The sequence below is a fragment of the Echinops telfairi genome, unplaced genomic scaffold (genome assembly GCF_000313985.2).
Source record: "Echinops telfairi isolate 266 unplaced genomic scaffold, ASM31398v2 ScPeMD7_5;HRSCAF=22, whole genome shotgun sequence".
Lineage (NCBI taxonomy): Eukaryota > Metazoa > Chordata > Mammalia > Afrosoricida > Tenrecidae > Echinops > Echinops telfairi.
In genome coordinates this window covers 34,059,598-34,069,238 of record NW_022103901.1, presented here as the reverse complement: position 1 = coordinate 34,069,238, position 9,641 = coordinate 34,059,598, and the positions used below count along the sequence as shown (strand labels likewise).

General features: G+C 58.2%; 1 protein-coding gene across 2 annotated transcripts; it reads right to left on the bottom strand.

Annotated features, from left to right (window-relative positions):
* Positions 1-101: 101 nt before the first annotated feature.
* ALG1 (ALG1 chitobiosyldiphosphodolichol beta-mannosyltransferase) lies at positions 102-9,573 on the bottom strand. 2 transcript variants are annotated; one of them, XM_004706236.2, is made up of 12 exons: positions 9,363-9,573; positions 7,913-7,990; positions 7,685-7,788; positions 6,539-6,687; positions 5,571-5,660; positions 5,232-5,342; positions 3,994-4,115; positions 3,858-3,896; positions 3,307-3,366; positions 2,937-3,047; positions 1,408-1,522; positions 102-593 (listed from the first exon to the last, which is right to left on the bottom strand). In XM_004706236.2, the coding sequence occupies exons 1-12, from the start codon at positions 9,571-9,573 to the stop codon at positions 464-466; spliced, it is 1,320 nt and encodes a 439-aa protein (XP_004706293.1). In that variant the 3' UTR covers positions 102-463. The 2 variants fall into 2 exon arrangements, with proteins under 2 accessions (XP_004706293.1, XP_045142058.1); XM_045286123.1 differs by lacking the exon at positions 9,363-9,573 and having other exon boundaries at positions 7,685-7,791; positions 7,913-7,978.
* Positions 9,574-9,641: the final 68 nt, after the last annotated feature.

Sequence of the window (9,641 nt, the reverse complement as noted above, 5' to 3'; positions counted from 1 at the left end):
TCCGCACCAACGCGGTGTGCTCACCTGGCAGGGCCGCCCTGCCCTCCGGAGTGCTCACTCCTGCATCTCCAAACAGCCCCCCCCACCAACTGTCCCCCAAACACCCTGCCTGCACTCAGCGCTCCCTCGCTAACCCGTGGGAGCAGGCCACTCCCTCTGTCTCCTTGTCTCTGCCAGAGCGTCACCATTGGAGCCACAATGTGGCCCCTGCAGCCCAACCCAACCTACCGCCTGTGTCTGTACATAAAGTCTTATTGGCACACAGCCACTCCCGTGGGTTAGACTGTTACAGGGAGGTGTTGTCATGGACACTGTCCAGGCCGACCTCAGGGCGCCTGAGGCTTGGGTTCTGTCCCAGCCCAACACAACCCACACCGTAGGGGAAGGCGGGTGTGCCTCCCACGTTCACGGAGCAGGAGAGGGAGCAGCAAAGGAGCTGACCAGCCATCATCCAGCCCTGCATCTACTCCACCCGACCCGTGAGACGGCCCCCTCTGAGGCCGGCGACTACGGCTACCTTCAGCTGAGCTGCCAGCTCTTCAGAGTCCTGGAACACCAAGCCATTCTCCCCGTGTTTCACAAGCTCGTGCAAGCTGGGGAGAGAAGCCAGGAGGGGGCAGGCCTGGAGGAGAGTGGGGGGCCCCAGGGTACTGCCCCCCCCAACCCCAAGCTGCAGGTCAGGATGGGAAAAGACCTGCTGTAACAAGTCTCCCGGATGGCAGGACCACCTCACTACAGCCAGTAAGTGAAGGGCCTTCCGGGCCGTTCCTGGGCACATGTAGGAGTCCATGGATGTGCCCGGGTGGGCTGGCACAGGCAACCCTCTGTCTCATCTTGGCTCTTGTCTAGGTGTGGACTCAGTGGCCTGTTTCTGAACTCTGTTTCAGCAGCCACAGGACAGGGTTGCCCCTAGCAAGCACACTGGCCAGCAGGGACAGGAAGTCCAGCTCTCAGGTGCTCCTGGGCTGGGCTGCAGACTCCCTCCAGCACTGCGTCTACACTGCATTTTGATCTGGGCCCAAGGAACCGGTAAAAGGCAGCCCCACTGGGCAGACAAGCCACCCTGGGTACAGCTATCTGGGTAGTCAGGGCTCGACTCCAAATGCCCAGGGCCCTGCGCCCGTGCGGTTCTAAATCACCCTGTACTACCAACCTGATGCCTGAGACTCAATGCCGAGTTGACAACTTCCCATCGCACCCTCCCTCACCTGTGGCAATGTCACACCCATGTAAATGAGCAGGGGCGGGGGCGGAGACTAAAGCACAGGCCATTTGCTTTGACCCCCAGAGAGAGTTAGTGCTTGATTCAGCCCGTGCTCCAGATGGAAGCCCACCAACCACCTCAGGAGCCAGGTGCCCGCTCAGGGGCACGCCACCTTCCCCAGGGCCCAGCCCGGGTGCTCTTACCACCGAAAATTCACAGCGCACACAGGCAGGCAGCACCCGAACATGTCCACGACCTTCATGGGCAAGTCCAGGCCACTGGAAGACTTGTGCAGGCACACGCCCAGGTCTGCAGCACCTATAAGCAAGGGGGTGTGGGGGTCAGCAGTGTCCAGAGTCAATGCCACTCAGAAATCAGATGACACCACTGTGGCCCCCAGACCCAGTGACCCCACTGCCACCAAGCCAGCCCAGCTTGGAGAGTAGCCCTGGGCGCCTTGGGGTTTCCAGCAACTGGTTTCTCAGAAATGAGTCACCAGGCCTTTCTTCCAAGGCACCTCTGGGAGACTTTGAACCTCCAGGCTTTCAGCTAGCAGGCGAGCGTGCTGACCATGTGGACCACCCAATGGTTCCCCAGCCCCAAAGCCAAGTGGCTGGGGCCCAGCAGCCTGCCAGGGCAGGGCCGGGTAAGGGACCTGGTAGCATCAGTAACTGCTGATCCTGACCATGCCCCTGCTGTTTCGTACAGATCCGCCTTCCTGCTAAACCACAATGTGGTTTTTTTAAAGCCCAACAAAAACCAGCCATCATCAAACACGCACACCAGGTCAAAAGGAACCCTGGTGGCACAGAGGTTAAGCGCTCAGCCGTTTGCAGCCCCCCACCCCAGTGGCTCCTTAGAGGAAGGCCTGGCCATCTGCCTGGAAGGGCAGCACCCGGGTCATGTGGTACTGACTGGCCATTAGGTGACGGCACTTGGTAACCTCCCTGTGCCAGGATGGACTGACGGGAAACAGATCATCATGCACCAACAGTGTGAAGTGCTGACTGTCTACAGTAATACCTTGTCTTTGCTATACTTAGCGGGACAGGTCTGTCCACTCCCACAAAGAGTGAGTCTCAGAGACCCACTGGGGCAGTTCTACCCTGTCTTGTAGGGTCACGATGAGTCAGCATCACTCGAGGGAAGTGAGTTTGAGTTTGGGCTTCTAACCAGGAAAAATCAGTGGTTCAAACCCATCTGCCACTCCTCAGCAGAGATGTCGGCCCCCATCCAGATTACAGCCTCTGCCAACCCTCTGCAGGGTCACCCTGCCTCAGGGTGGCCTCAGTGGAGGACTGCACCAACTGAAGGTCACCGGTAGGGGATTGAAAGCAAACCCCTTCCCAAGCACAAGGAGACGCTTGTGGCTGAGTTCCACTCGTGGGGTCTGGGCGGCACCGTGGTTAAGCACTGGCTGATTACGAACTGGAAATTTGAAGGTTGAATCCCACCAAGAGGCACCTACCTCTACAGCCAAGGGAGCTGGGGGGGTGTTTGAGTCCGCACTTGACAACCGACACCTGCCCCCCACAGGTTCTGCACTGCCACCCATAGCAGCCTGGAGAACAGAGTGGAACTGGTCCTGTGGGTTTCCCAGACCGTAACCCTTTACAGGAGTGGAAAGCCTCTTCTGTCTCCCTCTGAGCAGCTGGTGATTGTGAACTGCTGACCGTCCAGTGAGGAGCCCAATGGGTAACCAAACCTCGCCTTGGCCCTTGGCTGCATTTACCCAGAAGCAGGGGGTAGTCCTCGGCCTCCAGCCACGGGGTGCAGACGCTGATGTGCTGGAAACGCTTGTGGTCAATGAGGTGGCTGTAGTGTTCCTTCAGCGGCCCTTTGCCTGGGCAGGGAGAGTCGAGGTCCATTCCTGACCACACCCGGGCACAGGATTGCCCAGCAGCCACTCCTCTGAAGCCCCGGCTCGGGATGACCAAACCCGCACAGGAGCTACTGGTGGAGCCTCGCCTCCTGGGGAGTGAAGTTTGGGACCTGCTCCAAGTCCCTCCCTCTGGGAAACAGGTGTAGGAGAACCACCCCCAGGGCACCCGTGGGTATGCAGGAGACCCCGGTGAACAGAAGCCCGAGGGTCCTGGCAGTACCTGTGATCGCACAGACCAGAGCAGGGAGGCTTTCTCCGCCATCGATCAGCTGTTCATACGCTGTGGTCACGACAGACACCAGATCCGTCCAAGGGCACAGAGACCCACCTGCTCCCACCTGCCTCCCAGCGACCCCCGAGAGCAGAGCGGGCCGCCCTGTGCACTCCCCGAGGCTGTCAATCTTTATGGGAACAGACGGCCACAACTTTCTCCCCAGGACCTTCCCATTGGTAGCCGAGGGCTTTAATTGCTACACCTCCGGAGCTCATTAAGGGGAGAGGGGTCTATCCCTTCTTCAGGTGTGGGGAGGGGGGTGCCAGTGCCTGGTCCCCAGCCGGCCAGTAGAGAGCACTCCAGGAAACAGCATGGGATCCAGCCTCGTTCACTCATTAACCCAGACAGGACTGGGGCCGCCCACCTGCCCCGACACCCACGCTGGCCTATGGCCAACAGACCCAGGGCCCCAGAGGGCAGGAATACTCCACCTGGGACACCGTGTCAGGCCAGCCCCCTCACCCACCCAGAGCTGCTGGTGACAGGCACCTCCCTACCTTCCAAAGCGTCCAGCAGGATGGAGAAGTCTTCGTCTTCTACAAGGACAAGGGACGGGCGTCAGTTTGGGATGCTGCCCCTCCCCCATCAGGTTCCGGGCACCCGTCCTCCAGCCCCAGGTGGGGGCCTACAGACCTGTCCAGCTTGTACTGCTGACCAGCAGGGCCGGCCGCCCCTGCCGTGGCGTCACCAGCCCGCTGCTTGCGTCCCGCTCCGTGAAGGCGGACTGCCCCGTGGCCGGGTCCGAGGTGGAGGCGCTGGGAGCAGAGGGAAGGCTGGGAGAGGGCACAGAGCAGGGCGGCCAGCCCCGGGGCAGTGGCATTGCCCAGCACAGAGCCAGCCCGGCCAGCTGGGGCTCAGGCACGGCAGGTTTCCTGCTTCTGTTCTTTCACAAGAAGCGGGAGCTTCCCAACGTTTGTGGAAACGTGGGTTTAGAGGAACTGCTATTTTCCCACGAACTCTCTGGAGCCCCGGGTATCTATTTGTGGCCGGAGGCTGAGGACACCAGTCAGGGTGGGGTGAGGATGGCAGGACCCCTGTCCACGGCCACACTAGGGTCCTGGTGGGCACACAGGAGGTGTGTGCACAGAGCTGAGCTTCGTGGGATGCCCTGGAGGGTGCACAACTCACAGACCCACCGTGGGGTCAGGAACGCTGCCAGCCCAGCATGCTAGGTCAGCACACATTTCCCGAAAGGGTCAGCGAGCAGATACGTAAAGTTCCACCGGGAGCCCCCCAGCACTGTGACAACCTGCACTCCGCAGGGAAGCTGGCGAATAGGCCAGGCCTTGTTCCCGGAAGCTCATCGACAGGCACCAGTGGCTGGGTCAAAGGGGTGGGACACAGAATGGAATGGCAAATCCTCATGGGCTCCCGCTTTCTGGAGCCAATCCTTATACAACTGCCCTGAGACCGCTTAAATCTGAAACCCCCGCCCCCCCAGCCCTCCCCCAGGGGTCTTCTTAAAACCAAACAGGAGTTCAGCTGAAGCAATGAAGAACTTCACCTTGAATGCTGTGTCTTTTCAAGGCCTATGCATTTGGGATCAGGGTGACAACAGCCGCCCCAAAGCGGAGGTGCTGACCTGAGGGGTCCATGTGTTTGGGCTGGTGCGGGGAGGCGGATGGTGGGGGGGGCTACACAACTCGAGAGACACACGCAGCCCGAGTCATGGAACTGAGCGTGTAAAAACCCGTTAAAAACTGTGGACAGACATTTCTCTGTGTATAATCTCAAAAGCCACTAAAACACAATGGATCCTGTTTTTAAATCAAAAAGGCAGCTGGCCAACTAACTGGTGGCCAGAGGGTCCTAGAAGCCCCCGTCTGGTGGGCGGACATGGGGGAGGCCACAAAGGTGGGCAACGGACATACCGGGGCCTGAAGGCAGGGTGGACACTGGCCATCTTCACAAAGAGCCGGTGCTGCTGGTCCAGGGGGGTCTCTCTGAAGAAGGAGGCCGGCCTGTCATGGACGGCCACAGCCCTGCAAGGCAACCACACTCAGGACAGGGGCTCGGGGAGCTTTAAGATCACCTGGAAAAGCAGATACACTGGAAAAGCAGAGCTGCCTCGCCATGCACTGGAAGGGCTGGAAGCTACAGGCTCCTCTGGCTTCCCCACTGCAGGAATTGCCTCCCAGCCCCTTGGGGGTCTCGGAGCCCCTGGCTGGCTCCCCACCCATCGGTTACGCTGCCACCCAAACCCCTCATACCTGATGCTCCAGTTCTGAGCCAGGTCTTCCCTCATCGTGTGGGTCACACACAAGTTCAGGTGTGACAGGCGTCCACAAAGCTTCTCGTACCTGCCAAGAGTGCTTACCCATCAGCCCTGGACCCTAGGTGCCCTGCCCTTCACCCCAGTCACTGTGTGCTGGGGCCCAAACTCAGTCCCTGGCAGGGTCCCCTACAGTGTCAAACAACTTAGCTCCACTGGGCCTGCCTGCTTTCTGCCTTCTCGTAAACCACGATGCTTCTGAGCCCGCAGGCCAGGGCTTTCACAGGAAACGGTTTTGGTCTTTCTCCCGAAAACTGGCTAGTGGTTTCGAACCACTGGCCTTGGGGTTAGCAGCCCCAACTCCTAACCCACTATGCTACCAGGGCTCCTCCTGTAAAGCCTGACAGGCTGGGAAACCCCGAAGGGCAGTTCTACCTTGGCCTGTAAGATCACTGAGTCGGAGTGGGCGTCCCAGCGCTGAGTGCTACAGATCCGGATCACAAGAAAACCAAATCCCAGGCTCCCTCCACACTAGCATCATATGCAAAGAGGGCTGCAGCAGAATGAGAGGAGTCGAAAGTCACTCTTTGTGTAAGTTAAACGTCCTAACTGGGTTTGTATCACCTCCCATTTTGTTCCAGGAAGATTAGCAGCCACATGGGTAAGTCTGTCTAAATAGGTAGCTTCAAACGTAGGTCAAATTGTCTGCAGCAGTTTGTCAATAAAGTTGGGTCCCTTTTTAGTCAAGAAGAGGAGAAAGACAGGGAGAACAAGCCTCCTTCAGAAGTCTTAGCGGGCCTGGGCTGTTGGCTGCAGAGGCTGAGGGACAAGGCCTACCCTGTGTGTGCATTACAGCCTCTCGTACACAGGGGTCCATGTAACAGCAGCACTAGGTACCCAAGACAGGGGGCCTGACTCACCACCCCCTCTCCCTCCTCCCCTGGCCCTCCCCACCCAGACCCTCACCACTTGGCCAGCAGAACAAGGGGGTGGGCAGGGCCGTGCGCCAGCCCCATGATGGAGTAGCCGTAGTTGTGCCAGTCGACAACGAGCTTGCCCCCAAAGAGGCAGCACGTGAGCCAGCAGACGGCGATGGCAGGCAGGCCTGGGGGGTTCTAAGAAGAAGCAGAGGGGAGTCAAGAGGAGCCTCACATGCCTCAACCAGCCAGCCACACTCAGGCTGAGAGCTGGCACCATGTGTGTGACACAGAGCCAGTGTCTTCAGAATTCCTGAAGCAAGCAAGGAGCAGGGGGAGATCTCCCCCGTCTCAGAGAGTAAGGTGTCCTAAAGGAAGATTCCAGGGCCACTGAGAACCAGGAGGGTCAGGGCACAGCAGTGCTGTTCTTTACCTGGGAGCGTACAAAGGCTGAAAGGCTAGCGGAATTCTAATGGGGTGAGGGCGTGGGGGCAGGGGCGCCCCCCTCAGAGACACAAGAACGGACTTCTCAGGGCACTCAAGAGGGTGACATGAGTTGAGGCAGGTGACGTTCTTAGAACAAGGGCGAATGGGGAGGAAGCACGGCGTGTCGGTAACAATCAGTCTTGGGTCGTCAACGGCTGTCAAGTTGGGCCCCGGCTCCCAGCAACCCCCTGCGTAACAGAACCAAACGCTTCCTGCTCCGGCGACAGCCCTGCCATCGGCTGTGGCCCTGTCGTGAGCAGAAGGGTCTTCCCTGGCAAGTTGACTGATGGCCAGGCTTTTCTTTCTTGTCTGTTCTTCCCCTGGGAGGACTTCCCGCGGACAGTGAGAGTCCTACCACTGAGCTGCTCCGCTCCCTAAAAATAGTATCGCTGCTGCAGTTGTGAGGGGCCATCTGGTCGGCACCTTTGTACAACGAAACTGACTGAAACACTGAAACACGGCCAAGCCCTGTGCATCCTCATGGCCTCTGCCATGGGTGAGTCCACTGTTGCTGCCACTGTCTCAGTCCATCTCCTTGAGGGTCTTGTCCTTTATAAATAGAATAAGCACGTATCGTAGGGTCCAACACGTGCAAGGTGCCTAAAGGTTTAGATACACTCGTACATGCGCCATCTATCAACGGGCATTTTTTAAAAGGCTAGGAAGTAAAAGGACACTCCTAACAACCGAGGCGGGAGCTGACACGTACCTGGAGGAAAATGTAGTCTACGGGCTCCAACTTTACAAATGCCCACATCAGCTGCAGCGCCTGCACAACAACTTTGACTCCATACTGCAGAACTCGGGGCCCAACTGCTGGTCAAAAAGGGGCTATCACCAACCAAGGAGAGCTCAGCAGGCTGCAGGCTCCTCTCTCCCCCAGCCCCACCCCCGCAGAGTCAGCATAGGCGGATCTGATGTGGACAGTACTTCCTACCTGCAGGTGTGCCAAGTTCTGCCAACCCCACAATCGCAATTTTGTCATTCTCCAGGAGCTCACCACGGAGTTTAGAGTCTGAAAGGAAAATGTCTCTATTAGTCTTGGGAGCAGAAAGGCCATGTTCTGGAAGGCTTTTCCAAAGACTCTAAGCCTCAGTAGCCAGAACTGATCATGAGGTCAGTTCTTGTCCAGGTCCGAGCTGCCGGGCCACAGAGAAGGGCCTCCAATCTCACCTACTTTTACCCAATGTCTAGTGGGCTACCACAGCTGGCACTCCATTGAACAGATATGAATTTCCTGGACAGCGGAACGATCCCACCACACTCATATAGATCTTTCAACCCACTGCCATCGAGTCGGTTCCAACTCGGTGATCCTATAGGACAAGGTAGAATTGCTGCATCGAGTTTCCAAGTCTGGACACCTTTATCGAAGCACATTGCTTCATCTTTCACCCGCAGAGTGGAGCAGCTGGTGGACTGCAGATTACTGCTTAACCTGCTGCATCTAAGGCCCCTAGGAATTCCCAAGTCGCCCCCTCACCTGGGGATGGCAGACTATAAAAGCCAAGGAGTCCTAATGGCTCAAAGGTGATGCAACAGACTGGTTACCAACAGCTCTGAGGGTGGAAGACCTGGTGGTCTGCTCCCATGCAAATCCTCAACTCAAAAACCTCACTGCCAATCAGGCTGATTCTGACTCATAGTAACCCTATAGGACAGGGTAGAACTTGCCTCTGTGGTATTCTGAGACTGTAACTCTTTATAGGATGAGAAAACCTGGTCTTTCTCCTTGTGAGCAGTTGGTGATTTTGAACTGTTGACCTAGCAACCCAGCACATAGTCACTATGCCATTGCGGCTCGTCCTCATAAAAATTAGAGCCTAGAAAATCCTGCTAGGCAGTCCTGCTCTGTCACTTGGGGAGGCTGAGAGTCTAAATCAACTCTTGTGCACCCTACAACTTGAAGCGAGGACTAAAGGCAACCAGTATTCTCTTTTCCTGGGAACGGGCTGGGTTAACCTCCAAAGATGCTCACATGGAGAAAGGCAGAAAAGGAGGGCGGTGAGGAAGTTGGACAGGACACACGTGGAATACCTGGAGGGGGCGCTCAGGGCTGACCCTGTCTGCTGAGGCAAAGCCTGTCATAGAAGCAGCGCAGGGGGTGTGGGAGCAGCACCTGCGCCTGAGTTACACGCCCCCACCCCCGGTTCCAGTCTGTTTTAAGTACGATCATACACGAATGCTCTTAATGAAGCATAGTCCTGGCAGCCCCTGGAGCCTCACTGGGCAGAGGCCGAGCAGAAAAGCAACCATCCAGGACAGGTCCGGGGACGTGCAGTCTTGGAGGGCTGCTCAAGGAAGAAGAAGGAGGCCGAGTCTCGGGCCCCTGAAGCAGTCAAGGCCGGGACTCAAAGGCGGCGGGACCTGCGCGCCAGGACACTCACTGTAAAACCCCAGGAAAGTCACCGAGAAGCCGCACCGGGCCAGCGACTGCGCGTGGTACTGCATGCGGGGGCTGCGGCCCAAGTCCCCCAGCACCACGACGGCCACGTGCCCGACCGCGGCCCGCCGCCGCCAGCGCTTCCATGCGCACAGCAGCAGCACCGCCAACGGCGGCAGCAGCAGCTGCAGGAGAGTCTCGCAGGGCGCAGCCATCTTGGCGCCCGGCGGGTGTCACGTGACCCGGGCTGCGCAGGCGCGCTGCGCGCAGACGTGAAACCAGC